The sequence below is a fragment of the Neovison vison genome, chromosome 4, assembly GCF_020171115.1.
Source record: "Neovison vison isolate M4711 chromosome 4, ASM_NN_V1, whole genome shotgun sequence".
In the NCBI taxonomy this organism is placed as follows: domain Eukaryota; kingdom Metazoa; phylum Chordata; class Mammalia; order Carnivora; family Mustelidae; genus Neogale; species Neogale vison.
In genome coordinates, this window is record NC_058094.1 from 55493418 (window position 1) to 55511606 (window position 18189).

Genomic DNA, 18189 nt, shown 5'->3' on the forward strand with positions numbered 1-18189 from the left:
AAATTTAGTATATAAAAGAAATCGCTAAGCGCCAACAACATATCCATTACTATGTAAAAAGGATTGGATGATACAAGCTATATAAGACACTGCTCTTCCTTCCAAAAGACAATTTGGGAAATATTTCTCTCTCACACTAGCCAATACTCAACCCAGAGGACACAAGTGAGGTCAGAGGGGACATTTTGATAAGAAACAAAATTAGGCACAAGACTCCTAATGGATTCTGACTGTTTAGAGTTACACAATTTATGGACTGAAATGAAAGAGGAGAGAGAAATGAAGGGAGGATAGGGGAAAAAAAAATAAATCAGGTACCTTGAGTTTCTTGGTTCTAGCCTTACTTCCTTCTTCCAAATAACCTAATTTTACCAACTAATACCTAATATGCTCTAGTACCTCTCAGGCATGAAAATGAAACCTTCCCTCATGCTTTACATGCCTTTCAAACCATTACCCTATTTCTTTATCTTTACCACAGATCTTTAAAAGTTGTCTCTTCTTTTTGTATCCTTCCTTGCATCCCACAAACTGGAATATTGCCTCTATCTATACTACTCTTCTAAATTGTTGTCATGTTGACCACAATCTCTACTCTGCCAGATCAGTAGATACACCTTTCAATTTTCCTTTTGTTTGATCTTTTTGTGACATTTGGAAATTCTGACTAGTTAGCCTATTTTGACATTCTATCCTGGGATACCGACTTCTCTCTCTCTTACCCTGCTGTCCACTATTTGGTCAGTTTGTTGGTGGGCACCCATTTCCCCAGCTACCCCTAAGGTTTTGTCTCATGGTCCCCCTAATGTGCGTGTCTCTTTCTCTCATCTCTTCTAAGTTGGATGATATCATTCCTTTTCATGGCCCCAGTGGTCACTGATATGTGGACATACACATTTTTGGCAGGGCTCCTAATATTCTGATTCAGCCTTATAAGAAACCTTTTTTTTTTTTTGACTCTTGTAATGCTTTAAATGGACAATCTCATCCTATTCTTAGGCTGCATCTCATGAAATTAAGTATGTGTTATTGGTAAACTCTAGTCAATCACCCAAAAACAAATAGTTCAGATAATGATTAAACACAGTTCTAGAAAACAATAGAATTTCCAAATCCCTTTATGAAACTAAGAAAATCTGACAAAATAGCCCAAGCCTAGTTAAATATAATATGAAGAACAGACCTATACCAATTACAAATAAAATTGCAGAAGTCTGTTAAATATTAGCCACTGGAATTTAGCATTATGGTAAATTTATAGTTTCTTTAAAAATATAATAAGAGGGCGCCTGGGTGGCTCAGTGGGTTAAGCCACTGCCTTCGGCTCAGGTCATGATCTCAGGGTCCTGGGATCGAGTCCCGCATCGGGCTCTCTGCTCAGCAGGGAGCTTGCTTCCTCCTCTCTCTCTCTCTGCCTGCCTCTCTGCCTACTTGTGATCTCTCTCTGTCAAATAAATAAAATAAAATCTTTAAAAAAAATACAATAAGAAAAAAATTTTGACCTTGTAAATAGATCCTCAGTAGTCATTTGATAAAAATCGAAACTCATCCTCAATCTCGGGCTTGAAAATCAAAGAGATATGATTTAGAATTATAGATTATCCACTTATAGCTGTTTTTCCATTAGACAGGTAAATTAACCGTTTTGGGATCCTAGTTTCACTAATTTTTAAAATGGGTCTAGATTGCATTAAACCCTTGTTTGAAATATATCTTATCCTATCCTTTTCATAATATTCTTTTTATCCTTGAAGTCACATAGTTAATATATGTTTTCCCCACCAGACCGAAAATACCTTGAAGATACGCCTATATGTGTGTGCATGGTCAGTTAGAGAATTTGCAGGGCCCTGCACAAAGTGAAAATGAAAGTACCCTTGTCCAAAAATAATTAAGAATTCCAAGACAGTGATAGCGGAATATTAAACCAAGCAGGGAGCCCTTCCACGTACCGGCCCCCATGCAACTACACAGAGCATGGGGAGGCTTTATGTGATATGTCTGTGTGTGTTAAGTATTAGACCTCGAAAATCAAGCCATAGGAAACTTAGAAAATATCCATAGACAGAAAGTTAGCTAGCATTCAGATCTATATCTATAAACAATAGTCATATAACGTTGGGCAAAAATAGTTCAGATAATTAATCAAGAAAATATTTTCAGGCTTACCACTGACTGACTAATTTGACAGAAGATTGTAGAACAGTTAAAATGACATTGATTAATCTTTAACAATTTGCCCTTTAAGTAGATATTTATATCATTTTATTTCAGTGTTTTCTATGGCATTATATAAATCATTCTGAGATGATGTTTTCCCTTCTAATATATACTAGTTGTAATTCACAAGCTATGCACTATTTTGTTTCTGTGTTGACTTTTCTGCATAATTCATTGAATTTATGAGTGAACATTATAATAACCACTCCATTTCTCTAATCATTAAATATTAATACATAAATTTATAGAATGTTTAATCCTTGTTCATCTGTCTTATACAAAATAATGTTCAGCTTATCAAAGTATCAACCACTAATTTAAGACTTTATTTTTGAATTCTTTCAAAATACTATAATTCTCTCATACACAGAAAAATAATAATTTGATAGAGTTAGAACATATCCTTTTTCATATACCAATAAAAATTCTAAATGTCTTACGAATTTTTTTAGTGTGATTCTTCACATTTGGGGTCAGAGTTTAGGTTGGAATTTACATGTCCCCTTCTGGAGCTCTGAATAATTTCCTCTCATGATTCCCAAAAGTTTACTTATGCACAAGCCTTTATTCTGCCAGCTTTTATGGTGACTTCATGAAAAAGGAAATGGATTTCCTCTTGAGGAAGTTATTGATGGATGCTCTTTTATCTGTCCCTGAAACGTATTTTTAAAAAAGAAGAAAAGGTGCAGGCTTTGTGCAATTACATACCTCAATGCTGCTGTCAGGGATTTTAGACTAAGAGGTAAACTAATCTGGGTGTGTTTAGTTATAGAATTCATTTTTTTAAAGATTTTATTTATTTATTTGACAGAGAGATCACAAGTAGGCAGAGAGGCAGGCAGAGAGAGAGAGGGAAGCAGACTCCCTGCTGAGCAGAGAGCCCGATGTGGGACTCGATCTCAGGACCCCGAGATCAAGACCTGAGCCGAAGGCTGTGGCTTAACCCACTGAGCCACACAGGTGCCCCTAGAATTCATTTTTAAAAGCCACTCCGTCCTCCTGTTTTTCCACTCCCCACCTCCCACTCTAGGCTCCAGTCAAATGAAAATACTTGTTTTTCTCCATCCCAGTCTGTCTCCTGTTCCCATTTGCTTCCCTCCTTCTCCAGCTCTTTCTTCTATTTCCCTTCTGCCTTTACATATTTTCTGTTCATGCATGCTGTCAACCATGCATTCTCATACAGTTGTTCTCTCTCGTTCTGTCACTCAGCAATACTTTCTGAATACCTGTGTGCTGGATACTATTCTAAGTGGACAGATGGTTTGCTGGGCACAGAGAAGGAAACAGCAGGAGCAGAGTGAGTTGTGTACCACAGGGGGTCAGAGAAGGCAGTAGCACCCAGATCACACCAGACGACCTGGAAGGCTTGGTACACAGTGGCAAGTGGCCAGAGTGTGGTCACAGAAGGTGGCATTGCGTAAATCAAATATCCTGCTGTTATGAAGAGAGTGTATTTTAGAGGTAGAGTTGGCAAGACTTGCCTATGGACTGAATGTGAGAAGTGAGACGAAAAGAGAAATGGAAGATCCAAACTTGAGGCTTGAGTAATTCCATCTCACTCTTTCACTGTAATTCTCTTCTTTCTCCCTTCTTTTCCTCTTTTCTTTGTTCACACTATAACTGAATCTGGAATGTTCACCACCCTAGATTAGTGCCTGCTTGAGTCTCAATTTAGAACTCTAGAAAGCTTTCCTGAGGTCCCCAACAGTGGAGCAAAGACACACCCATGGGATATCTGACCCTGTCTCCCTCTGGCATTAATTTCCACATTGTTCCCAAGGATGGCTAACACAGAGGCTGCAAGCATGAACTCTAGAGCCAGAATACACCAGGTTTGTGTAAAAGCTCTATTGCTAACTAGCTGTTAACTCTGGCAAGTTACTTAAGGAAGTCTCAGTTCCCACATCTGTGAAGTGCAAATAAGAAAATTTTCTACTCATAGAAAATTATGCTTGAGAGTTATATGTATAAAATGCTTAGCACAATATAGTACAGAGCAAATGCTAGATAAAGGATAGCCATGATCATCATCACTGTTATTACTGCACTCACCTTTTAAGCAGGGCTCCTGCAGAATATCAGAAAACAAATTCAAGCAGGAAATACTAAAACAATTCAGGTTTAGAAAAACATTAACTCCTTAGTAAAACACAGTAAAAATGGTCAATTCTGATAAATGCCTGGGTAGGAGTCATAGTTATTAACTATTACAGTCAGTCTCCATTTCCTCCACCTACTCTGGGCTTTGTTTCTGGTCCAAACATACCACTTACCAGATTAGATGCGCCCACAGGATTATTTTTCTTTGAGGTCTCACCGGGGCAGGTGCATCTACAAAACAGGGCAGAAAGAGACTGATTACAGAGGTTTGAGGGGCTGAGGGCGTAACCCTTTTAATCTTTCTTTACTTCCTTTTTCTTCTTTCTTTCTTTCTTTCTTTCCTTTTTTTTTTTTTTTTTTTTCAAGACGACTTGGCATCGTCCACGACATCCGTGCAAGAGCTACGACGCCTCCTTGGTGGCGTAGGCTTGTAATTGCCCAGCTTTTCGCACTACACGTTTGTGGCTTCCGTGGATATAGCAACCAATGCTTTTAGATCCCAGTCGCCTAGCTTTGCCAAGACGGTTAGAGGTCATTTGGAAAGTCTTTTTGCCTCAAATTGTTCTCATTCAGAAGGCCCGCTGGTTCCTCCTGTGGGGCTTTGGAAATTCGCGCCCTCCTCTGGTGCGGGTTCAGGTGCACAAGAAGAGCTAGGGGAGGACGCAGGTACTCAAAAGAGGTGGGGCGGTGAAGGCACCCCGGTGGTGAACCCAAAGATCAAACCTGCAGACCCAGCTCAAAGTAGAAACTGAAAGTACACGGCCGGCTGATCCTACGGAAGTTATGGGAAAGGCAAAGCGCAGAGCCGGGCCGTGGTGTGTGCCGCCCCCCTTGGGATGGATGAAGCAGCAGGCGCGGCGTGGGTGAGAGGAACCAGCGGCAGAGGCCGCCCTAACCCGCACGGACTCCCGGCAACTCCGCGGAAGACCAGGCTCCTGGCAGCGACTATGGGCGGTGAGAGCTCGCTCCTGCTGCAGTGGCGGTCATCATGACCACGCCCGCCTCCCGCAGACCATGTTCCATGGTAAGCGCTCCTCGCCCAGGCGCACCACTCCGCGCGCCCGGCGCACCGGGGGACTCCAGGACGCGTCGCCGGGCCCCGCGCCCAGGCGCGTCCGGGAACAGCCCAGCCTTGCACTTTGGACCTGCCGAAGGCACTGGCTCTCCCACAGGCGGGCGTCAGCCGCGCTTCGGTACCCTGGCCCACAGCCACTTGCCGTCGGGTCTGCTGCGCCTCGCCCGCTGCGAGAAGCCACCCCCGACGCCGGCTGGCGGTCCCGAGCCCGGCGCTGCAGCCTCCGCGCCGCTCAGCGGCTGCAGCCCGCAGCCGGGTCTCCGAGGTAGCCAATGGCTCGCCGTCAGTCCTGCCGAGCCAGCGCTCCCCTCTGGCAGCCCCGCGCCTGCCCGCCCTCCCCGCGCTCCTGGCGGCGCCCAGTTACTCACAGGCGCCCGGGAAGGGGCGAGTTACCTGAGCTCGTGTAGTTCCCTACTCTCTAGAGAAGTGAAAGCGAAGCTCCCACGGGACTCGCTCTTAAACCCTAAGGGGACAGGTCTCTGGAAAACCCCATTTCGCCCCTTCAGCGAGGCTGGGAGTTTCCGACTGGGGCTGTACCTCGTGCCCTTTGCTGGGAACCCAAGTCCTCGGGCTGACGTCGAGAAAGGCGAACTTCGGGGGTTTTGGTTTCTTTCTTTTTTTCTTTTTTCTTTCTTTCTTTCCCCTATATGGGTGCTTCTTGGTGGAGGCAGGATGAAATAGGCTTAAGTCTAAATTCTAGACCTTTGCCAAGATCTAATGTATTTTTATTCGTGCGGACTACGGACAAGGGCAGAGCTGAGGCGAATGAGTTGGATTCCCTTGGCAGCTGTATGGCCAAGGGAAAGAGACAAAAAGTTTACTGGATGGGGAAAAAAAAAAATAAAGAGAGATGTGACAGGCGAAGAGCTGCTGAGATAAATTAGAATATTTTATAGTAAATACTTCCTCATGAAAAAGAAAAAAAAAAAAGACGGGTGGAGGAGGGTGAGGGGAATAAGGAGCAAATTGCTTTTGCTCTTCATGAGTGGTCTGTGCGCTTTCCAGACTACACCGTTAGATCAAAAGTCTTTTCTCTCCCGTAGGTATTAGAGAATCCATAGCCAAGAAGTACCAGATCAGTAACAACATTAGGGGGAGAGGTGGGTAGAGTATGGAAGACAATTATGGAAAAAGATTTGTAATGCGTGCCCTTCAGAAGTTTAGTATAGAATTAGAAATTAGGTATATCCCTGTCTCACAGAGCCATGGATCTCCTGCAATTATTTCTTTCCTGTAGCTCTTAGTTCTAATCCCTGCATCAATTCTAATTTTAACTGGAGAGGTTAAAAAAAGAGAGAGAAAAAAGAAAAGGAAGCTAGGAAGTGCATTATTAACAAGGAGCTTTATTTCCTGAAGTGTATTTGTATTATTCATCTACCAAAAGTTATTAGCAAACAAAATATTAGAATTCTAAATTTCTGTTAATAGTGATTATAATGTGTGGCTTTTGCATTTCCAAGAGATTTCACAAGAAGTTTAAGGATAGGGTTACTCTTTTTAAACTTTTCCTTTGCTGCTTCTTTGAGGAGTTGAAGTAGTTGATGCCCTACTATGTGGTTCTCAAGGGTACTATCTAGTTTAGGCAATTTAATCACATTTGAGGACCAAAAATGGAATAGTAATAAAAACAGGGAACCGAGAGAGATGAGAAAGCCTGAACAGGTACAAAGGAGAGTCACAAATGGTACTACATCAGTGTTGGAGTATCTTAAACAAAAATGGGAAAAGCTATTTTATAGGATCAATTTATATGTCATATTCACATTCATGCACATGAGATTATTTTTTCTGGTCTTGCCTCTGACACATAACCTGGTGTCGTGTGTCTGTTTTTCTGAAATAAGAGTGTGTAATGCAGTGTTTCAGAGCATGATCAGGAAGCACCTTAGTGAGGTTCATGTGGAAAAAAAGATTTTTTTTTTTTAATATTCCCTTGACTGCACACACACGCTTGTTTTTGTAGGAAGTGGTGCAGCTCAGTGGCTAAAAGCTGAGTTCCTAAACTCTTTAACCTGTCTCTTACTATACACATTATATACCGGGAAAAATTTCTTTGTTCCTTAGGTTTTCCATCTGTACAACTGTGAAAACTGGTAGTACTTACCTCCCAAACTGGTTATGAGAGTAAATGGAATATTGTGTGCAATATCATAGGATGGCTACAGAAATGTCTTTAAGGTTTTTTTTTTTTTTAGATTTTATTTATTTATTTGACAGACAGAGATCACAAGTAGACAGAGAGGCAGGCAGAGAGGGGGTGGGGAAGCAGGCTTCCCGCCGAGCAGGGAGCTGGATGGGGCACTCGATCCCAGGACCCCGGGATCATGACCTGAGCTGAAGGCAGAGGCTTTAACCCACTGAGCCACCCAGGCGCCCTGTCTTTAAGTTTTATCATGGGATTTGTGGATAGAGTTTACAGAGTAGTCTTAATATTGATTGTGGCAGAAATTAGATTTCTTCATATGAGGATAATCAAATTTATGTTTGTAACCTTAATGAGCTGTTTTCCATACAACTCATGGTTGTTTTCTGTTTATTAACTTTTTCTTCTATTTATGCACCAATTTGCTTGTGCCAAGCACAAGCCAAGTCTTATATTAAAGCCAAGTCTTATATACTTAGTGTTTTCTATTCCATCCTGAATGTCTTTTCAGTATTTTTTTTGTAATTCCCAGTGAAAACGGTTCTATGAAATGTTTATAGTGGACATTCAATAAACATTTACTTATCTTAAGGAGGGATGAAGGATTGGATTCAATAGACTTAGAAACTAATTTATTTATATTCACTTTGACCCCATAACTTACGCAGCTGAGGACTGAATGTATTATTTGGCTTAAATTAAAAACCAACAAGAATTTTTAGACAGCCATCATTCTGGTGTAACCAAATTCCCTATTGAAAAGCAGTCTCCAGTTTCAATCCCTTCAGGAAATCTAAAGACGGAATTCCACAGGCCCAAGCTCGCCTTGCATTATTCCTTATGGCTTATCTTCTCTGTGACCTAAAGAAAAGTTCAGGGTCACAAAAGGGGTGAATGTCTATGCATAGTCTGAAATAAAACAGAATAAATGCAGAGTTTTTTCCTATCGTGACAACAATGTCAAAAGCATGCTCGAACTAGGCAATATGAATATGTTTATTCTTTGGGTGGTGTGGAGAAAAGTCTTCAATCAATTGCAGACCAAAGTGCATTTGTTCATTTGAGAGGTGGAAACTTCAGATCCACATCTCAGACCCAGTGAGATGTGGATCCGAAGCCCTGGGTGTGTTTGCAGTATTGTCCGTGAGGCGATTTCAAGTCTAAAGAAATACTCTATTGGGATGGCCAGGGAGATTCTTAGACTTAAGGTGCTTGAAAGTTGAAAGGGACCTTAGATCATTTAGTCTAAAGTTTTCATTTTACAGATCAGTTAAATGAAACTTAAAAGACACTGTCATTCACATAGTCACACAACAGCTTCTTGGCATACCAAGATGAAAACCCCAAGTCTCCATACTCCAACCCTCTGTGTTTTGTTTTGGCCTAGTCCATCTGAAGCTAACCTGTTTAACAACAATGACAATGGCTTTGACTTTAGAGACAAAGCAAATTAGGTTTCTGTCAAGAAGATCTTATGTATGTATGTATTTATTTATTTAGAGAATGCATGTGCAGGAGGGGGCAGGGGCAGAGGGAGAGAGAGAGAGAATCTTAAGCAGGCTCCATGCTCACAGCCTGACTCAATCTCTCGACCTTGAGATCATGACCTGAGCAGAAATCAAGAGTCAGATGCTTAACTAACTGAGCCATCCAGGCACCTCAAGGCAAATTATGCTTCGGGATTGAGAAACTAGTTGTAATACATAAAAAAGGCTAAGTTTTCTAACCAAGCCATCATTGAATGCACTAGTAAATGTCATTCAGTGAATAAATGGATCAGTGTGAACTTGGGGAGCACTAATTACTGAAAGTTGGGGTGAAGAGGGCACAACAGCTAGTGCTCATAGAAAGTAAAACAAACTCCTTTGTCAAAACATTAAAGATGGACCTTTAAAATAACATTTATGTAGAATAATAAAAAGGTCTCTTTTTTCACTCCAGTATTTAATTATTTTAATATATTCCCCTTAAAACTCATTTCAAGTTACATGCTATATAACTTATCACCTACTCTTTGCAAAGTATACCTTTTTGGACACCTGTAAGGAGACAGAAAAATGAAGTTTGGATCTATGCAGTCTGTACAGATCCAATTACAGTGTCAGCATCTTGTAAATAAACAGCAATTGACTATCATCTGAGAATCTTCAGGGCAAAGGAGCAATAGTACAAGAGAGATGTGGAGCTCTTTAGTATTTCATAGAAGTGGTTTCATTCAGAGGACTAATGTAATTACACGTTATCCGAAAACTATGGCCATTTCTGATAAAATCTTGGTGAGACAGTAAACTCAGGTTAGAATTCAGACTTGGCACCTACTGTCTGGTTTTTACAAAAAGATTAAATTGTACGACTCTTCTGATCTTTACAGATAGGTATAAGGTAGCAAAGTGGGTACCCATGATAGGTACCCAAACATAACTATCATCATCATGACCATTATTAATCTCCTCAGTGAATTTTGCTGGCACATGTATAGACTCTTAGTGGCAGAGCTATGAATAGATTCCGTGTCTCATTTTGTTTCTCTTACCTTGTCAGTTGTCTGTGATATATGAAGATACGATGTAGGATTTGTGTTTGTTCTCATACCTGCTATGTAGCCTACTTTCTCTATTTATAAAAATATGGGTCACCAATAGCTCATCATTTATTGGGGAGTGCTACTGATTTTTATATGACAGATAATGATGCAATAGAGGATAATGTTATGGGAACTTTATGATGCATTTAACATATGTCACAATATTAGTTCTTTGGGTTCCAAGGAGTATTGTTTGTAGTCCTAATCAGAAAAGACACACATGTGAAATGTCTTGCATTCATCAAGTACAGCTAAACTTCATTTGGGAAATTAAAAGGAGATATTGTCAACATAACTCAAGAGTTTGCAGAAAGATACAAACAAGACATTTTGGCAGACTTATGAAGAAATACATCTCTATATAACCACATTTTAAAGTCTCTGGAAATAATTGGCTTTCCATCAGTGCATTATTACTGCCCGAAATGATACCATTTATAATTTCATTCCTTTTGATTAGACAATTGCCTCTAAAGTAGGAAGGCTCATCAAAAACAGATATAAATCATTAGTTACCAGGGTGTGAATTTATTTAATGGGTTTTTCTAATTTGTCAAGAAGCTAGACAGAGCTGTGTTTGTAGAAAATATGGGTCTCTGGGCACTTAGAAACAAAGAATATACTGAAAAGATAGAGCATCAAAATGTAAATGTCAGCTTTGTCACAGTTCTGGGAAGGGTAAACCCTTTAAGGTCCATCATTAAAAATAAAGAATATAAAAAAAATAAGGAATATAATCACAGTACCATGGAAATAAACATGCAGCGTTGCTTTCAGGAAGAGGCTGGATACTTGGATAATCATCAAGGCTTACATAAATATACATGCCACAAATCATAAAATTTAAAAAATGTGTAATTCGTTTACCTGTAGTTTACCTGGAGATGCTTTTTCTTGTAGAAATGTTCAATATAAATCAAAATTGAATAAATTGTTTTATACCTTAGAGTGTTTTTCAGGGACAGAGAGTCTGCTTTCATCACACCTGTTCAGTGCTTTTCCAAAAAGTAATTTTTAAATAAAAAAGTGAAAGAAATCTAAACTCTAAAATGCAGTCCTACTTTGGTTGTTACAGAATACTGAATTTTAGGGTTCTTCCCACACTATCCAAAAGCCATGATGCATTTCAAAAAATTATTAGAAATAAATGGCCAGGCCAATCGAAACAACACAATCAGTATATAATCTGACGCACAACATTTTGCTTATTCTTACTCACTGTTCAATTTAGTTTCTTTTAGGTATATCTTTGGAATTCCTCCCCTGATCCTCGTTCTGTTGCCAGTAGCATCATCTGATTGTGACATTGAAGGTAAAGAGGGCAGAGAGTATCAGCACATCCTAATGATCAGCATCAACGACTTGGTATGTGCTTGTTTGTTTTCCTCACACGGTAACAGTTTCATATTCAAGTATCCAACTGTATTTCTTGAAAGAAACTGAAATAACTAAAGAGCAAAATTTAATGGGACACTACCTATTTTTATACTTGACATCATTATTTCCTTTTAAAATAATTCTTTAATAGGCCTTCAGCTATGCATTTCAGCTCAGTTCACATCACCACCACATTTCTTGTAAGCATAATTTAGCATAACTATCTGCATTTCCTCACTTTGTGATGACAGTCCCCGTAGAAGCACTTTAATAGAGCAGGGAAAATAACAAGAATACAACATTAAACCACAATGAAAAAGAGACATATAGTTATTTTATCTGAATGTGTGTACAAACATAGGTATTATATAGGTATTTTTACACACACATTTATATGTAATTTGCTGTAAATTAATTTTTTAGTTTATGGTGTGCTTCTTCTTACAGTATAGTTTATATTTTAGTTTTAAGTTTGTAGAAATGTTAAGCAGAAAGTAGAGAATTACCATAACACTCTTCCTCCTTACAATTTCCCCTATTATCAACATCTTGCATTTGAGTGGTACATTTGTTAAACAGATGAACCAATATTGATACATTATTATAATTGAGGTCCATAGCTATCATTAGGGCTCAGCTTTTGTGTTGTACTTTTCTATGGGTTTTAACAACTGTAGTGTCATATGTCCACCATAACAGTATCATACCGAATAGTTTCACTGCCCTTAAAATTCCTTTGTGCTCTGCTTACTTACCCTTTCCTTTCCCTCCCTTTTGAATGCATGGCAACCATCAATCTGTTTATGGTCTCTATCATTTTACTTTTCTAGAATGTCATATGCTTGGAATCATGCAGTATATAGCTTTTTTTTTAGACTGGATTTTTTCTCTTGGCTATGTATATTTAAGGTTCCTCCTTGACTTTTTGTGGCTTAATAGTACACTTCTTTAATTGTTGAATAAAATTCCATTAACTAGTATATACTAGTTTGTTTTTCCATTCACTGATTGAAGGACATGTCTTGGTTGCTTCCTACTTTTGGCAATTATGAATAAAATTATAAGCATTCATGTGTAGGGTTCTGTATGGACATATTTTTTCAACTCATTTGCATAAATATCTAGGAGAGTGACTACTGGATCACATGGTAAGACTATGTGTAATTTTACATAATACTGTCAAAGTGTCCTCCAAAATGACAGTACCATTTTGCATTTTCATCAGCAATGGATGGGAGCTCCTGATGCCTCATATTCTCACCAGTGTTTGGTGTTGTCTGTGTTTTGAATTTTAGCCATTCAAAAATGTGTGTTATGGCATATCATTGTTTTCCTCAACAATTCCCTAGTAGCATAAGATGCTGAGTATATTTTTTAAATTATTTTTTATCATTATTTTTTAAAGATTTTATTTATCCATTGGAGAGAGAGAGAGAGAGTAAGAGGAAGCATGAGAGGGGAGAAGGTCAGAGGGAAAAGCAGACTCTCTGTGGAGCTGGGAACCTAAGCGAGACTCAATTCCAAGACTCCAGGATCATTACCTGAGCCAAAGGCAGTCGCTTAAACAGTTGAGCCACCCAGGCACCTGTTGAGTATCTTTTCATATACTTTATTACTACCTGTATATCTTGATCAATGAGGTCTCTGAATTCACATCTAAGCTGACATCTCAACAATACTAAGTCTTCTTCTAGTGAGATAGCTTTCCATTTATTTAGATCTCTCTTTGATTCCTCTCTTTGGTTTATATTTTTCCTCATATAGATCCTGTTTACATTTTCTTAAATCTAAACCAGGGTGCTATTACAAATAGTGTCTTGTTTTCAATTTCAAATTCCAGTTGTTCATTGCAGATATATAGGAAAGCAATTGGCTTTTGTGTATTAACCTTGTATCTTGAAACCTTTCTGTAATTGCTTATTAGTTGCAGGAGGTGTTCTTGTTGTTGATCCTTTGGGATTTTCTACACAATTATAGCACTTACAAAAATATTTTTTTTTTTTTTTACAATTTAAGAGCTGATCAACATAATGGGATGTGTTGCTTTAAAAGATAATTAGTTCTTAGAAGGGGGGTAGGGTTATGGACATTGGGGAGGGTATGTGCTTTTGGGTAAATTGGAAGGGGAGATGAACCATGAGAGACTATGGACTCTGAAAAACAATCTGAGGGGTTTGCAGTGGCGGGGGGGTGGGAGGTTGGGGTACCAGGTGGTGGGTATTATAGAGGGCACAGCTTGCATGGAGCACTGGGTGTGGTGAAAAAATAATGAATACTGTTTTTCTGAAAATAAATAAATTGAAAAAAAATAATTAAAAAGACATAAAGCTTGAAAAAAAAAAGATAATTAGTTCTTAAAGCCCCAAATGCAAAAGAAAACCCTCTCAGATGTTCTTAAGATGGGATAAATGATCTAATTTCTCCCTCCTGCCATCCCACTATAATCTTCTCTACATACTTATACCAAAGTGGCATGACATTTTGGGAAATTCATTGTTCTACCTCTTGAAAGGATATGGGGAACTCAAGATAATATTGAACAGAGACCACAGAGGTCCTTGATTTTACTTGTTGACAAGGAAAAAAATGTACTCTAAATGTCAGTTACCCCACTTGGCCTTTCATGAAGTTTTGACACTTGACATTTTCTGCATTAATTAAAGTACTGAGTTAATTTTTAAATCAAGATAATGCTTTTATTTAATTTTATTATCTAGGCAAGGAATCAACTGGTGTTAGTCCTACAACACTTATAAATAACTCTGTGTGTAAAACTGCAAAGAAAAATGCTGTTGACAATCCAAAAGGAGAGTTTTGTCTACCATATTCATAGCACATTTCTTCTGGAAATATAAAGGAGTTTATCTGATTAAAAGGCACAGCAGCAAAAAAACAACAGCAGCAATGATCCTTTTAAAACAGTACCTGGTGGTGCCTGGGTGGCACCGTTGGTTAAGTGGCCAGCTCTTGGTTTCTGCTCAGAGCAAGCGCTCAGGGTGATGGGATCAAGCCCCTCGTCAGCTCAGCACTCAGTACAGAGTCTGCTTAACTGTCTCTCCCTCTCCCTCTGCCTCTTCCCCCTTTCCCCACTTTCTCTCTCTGCAAAATGAATAAATAAATCTTGAACAACGACAACAAAGGCCAAAGCAAAACATGGCAACTCTTCTTAAGAGATTAATTCATCAGATGTGGAAGACTATATGAGGAAAAGTATCTGAACTAATCAATTCAAGTGATTAGTGCCATGATCATCGCAAGAAAGTCATCTGTAAATATAAGGTGATAAAATAGGAGGAAGGAGAAAGAAGTCACCAAGAGCTATTTGTATCAACATGACTGGTAGAGGAAATTCAGTCCCCTTACTAACTCGTGTCCTAGATGCTTTGCAGACATTATAGTGTTTGAGTCTCAGGAATACCATAATAATACTAATATTTATGAAGCACTTGTTTTGTTCCAGGTGCTAGCCAAATACACTTTCACAATATACCTGGAAAAGAGGTACTTTTATTATTTTAATTTCGCAGAGGAAGAAGCTGAGTCTTGTGGCCGGCCAGTTTGTGAGGGGCAGAACCCGGATAAGAACCTTTGCTGTTAAGCAGCACACTTTCTTGCCTCTTGATAACAATATTGGTGTTAGCATATGCATGGGGCAAACATCTATTTGGAACCTGTTATTATGGAAAACCTTTTCGTGTGGTGAAGTGGTGGGGGCTTCTGGGTAGGTACCATGATGGACGAGGTATAGACCCTTCTTCAAAGCTTTCCTTCGGTGATGGCTAAGTCTTGGTGAGAAGGATGCAAGCTGCAGCTTGAAGAGGGGTGGCTGCCTCACGGCCATTCAAAACCAACAGACTGGCTGTGAGCTAGTTTTGGGAACAAAAAGATAGAAGCTGTGTTCTAGAAGGAGTTGAATGGATCTGCTTGGCACTAGGAGAAAGACCATGTTGTGGGAGAGTGGACTGATATCCAGTAAAAATTTTTTGAGCTTGCCGTTCCCATAGACATTTAGCATCTATTTATATATTAGAGCTTTAATAGTATTTTTGCAAGCATTAATACAGATACACATAAAACTGGGAGAAAATTTGCAAAGGATGTCATAAAAACTACATGTAGACAGAATTTCTAAAATTTTTCCTCCCACACTGCAGTGGATGGTCCGTTGTGACTCCACTTTCAAGACCAGTGGTAGAGCGGAAGACATGAGTGGATCTACACTTTATAGCAAGATTGAGAGTGGTGTTGATGCAATGATATTTGGACTTTATTCTCAGCATAACTGAAAGTCTGTAGTGATTTGATCATAAAAGTTACAGAAAGCTAAAATATGAATCTCTGAGCATTTATTATTGTTATTAGGCTATAAAAAATTAATAGTCCGTGTTCTTCTATACCCTATAAGGATGACGGATGTATGTGTCACTATAGTACAAAACGATAAGCAGTACCTTACAAAAATGTTTCATATACATTATCTTTTTTGAGCTTCACAGTACTCCTGTGAGGTGATGATAATAATAATAATAAGACAAAATCAAGGTGTACAATGTGCTAATGCTTCCATGATCACTTTCCATGTATTAACTTCTATAATTCCTACAATACCTCTACGTAATGAGGACACCAAGATCTGGACAACATAGCTGGCAAGGGGCGAACCTGGAAATCAGACCCCAGGAAACATGCTCATTAGTATGAGAAAAAAACAGGGTAAAGCTCTGCTATTGTTTTGGCTCTTTCAGGTCCCTTGCAATTTCATATGAACTTTAATAAGGTTTTTTTTTTTTTTATGTATTCATTCGACAGAGAGAAATCACAGGTAGATGGAGAGGCAGGCAGAGAGAGAGGGAAGCAGGCTCCCTGCTGAGCAGAGAGCCCGATGCGGGACTCGATCCCAGGACCCTGAGATCATGACCCGAGCCGAAGGCAGCGGCGTAACCCACTGAGCCACCCAGGCGCCCCTCATATGAACTTTAGAATCAGCTTTCATTTTTTAGGAAGAAGTCAGCTGAGACTCTGATAGGGAATTCCTTGTACCTGTAGATAATTGTGAGGAATATTATCTTTTCAGCAATGTATAACAATGCTTCTGATCCACCAACACCTGAACATGGGATGCTTTGCCATTTATGTAGATCTCCTTTAATTTCTTCTAACAAATATTTTGTATTTTTCAGACTACAAACTTCGAACTTTTTGGTTAAATGTATTCCTAAGTATTTTATGTGCCTTTGATGCTAATGTAAATGGGATTGTTTAATTTCATTTTTAAATTGTCCATGATTCTCAATTGTCTGTGATTCTCTGTGACCCTGTACTCCTTGTATACTTACCTAAGTTTGTGTCTTATTTCCTCATACTAGTTTATAAGTATCTTAAGGACAGTCTATGCTTGATTTATCTTTGTGTCCCACAGAATGTTCAACAGAATACTTTGCATATACATAGTAGTTTTTCATCAGTAACTATGAATTGTAATAATATATGATAAATAATAGATGAATTTAAAATTAATGCCACAAGTTCATGAGAAGCCAAAACTTGTTTCAAATAGGCTTGAAGCCTCTTCTTTTGAACATCTGTTTCTATGGACATTTGTTAGAATCAAATGTCAAGTGCCATTCTGATATTCAATATGAACTAGTTTGGGATATTATATGATATTGTTTTTTTCCATAAAAAACTATTTTGTCAAACATGACTTATATGGTTGAATTACATAACTTATATGGTTGAATTACATAACTCTTAGTCACCAGAACAAAGGCTGGTTAAAAATATAAAGGCTGCTGGGAAGGGCCATATACTTTCTACGAATGACTCAGTCTAGTTAAGGCACACAAAGGGCTTACTTTATTGTAAGTTATTAAATTATGAAGTCCAGTGAATGGGTTATACTTGGCTTTTACAATTTTCAATGTCCTCAATTCCATCTTCATCTCTATTTGAGGGGCCTTTAGGAATTCAAGGTTTGTCTTTGCATTGATGGTCCTCTGGTTTATACCCCTTTCATAAACTTAAGCACCATATAATTTAAATATCATTTAGAAATCTTTACCCTGATGAATTGCACTGACACATCATGCATAATGGAGAACTAATTAGCACTTTTCACTGCTTCCTGCTTCTACATTTTCTATCTTCGGTAACAATGATTACATTTGCCCAGTCTCTCAATGCTGAAAGCCTGGGATCATTCTTGGCACCCCTACTCCTTCAGCTCATCCATCAGCAATTCTACAGATTAGTACACCTTCTCAACACCTGTGCAGGTCATTCATTCTGTTGACTTCCACTAATCATTTCAGGTCAGGCAGTTATTGACATTACGAGACCACTTCCATAGCCTCCAGGGGGTTCCTGGTTGATCTCCCTGTGTGCATCTGTCCTCTTTGCTGGCATTGGAGTTATCTTTCCAAAATTCAAATCTGATACACTCTCTCTCCTTTCCAAAAGCTCTTTAACGCTTTAAAATCTCTCTGACCTAGGACCTATCAACTTCGATCTTGCATTTCATTGGTTTGTTGACAAATAAATGATCAAATTCCTGCCAAACATTACTTTATAAATTGTCTAAATATGTTTAACTCCAATTAACAGAGGAAAGATGTTTTAAATTGGCTAAAATTAGTCTTAAATTAGTTCTTCTTTTATCAAGTTATGCTACAAGATGAAACAAATTTCCTG

At 38.8% G+C, this 18189-nt stretch overlaps 1 protein-coding gene across 2 annotated transcripts in view; it reads left to right on the forward strand.

The window, feature by feature from the left end:
- Window positions 1–5037: 5037 nt before the first annotated feature.
- Window positions 5038–18189, forward strand: part of IL7 (interleukin 7) — a 46464-nt gene continuing 33312 nt past the window's right edge. For both annotated transcript variants that reach the window (XM_044245412.1, XM_044245411.1), the window contains exons 1-2: window positions 5038–5344; window positions 11354–11487. In XM_044245412.1, the coding sequence (XP_044101347.1) occupies window positions 5335–5344; window positions 11354–11487 (144 nt within the window). In that variant the 5' untranslated portion in view covers window positions 5038–5334. The remainder of the gene's footprint in view (window positions 5345–11353; window positions 11488–18189) is intronic.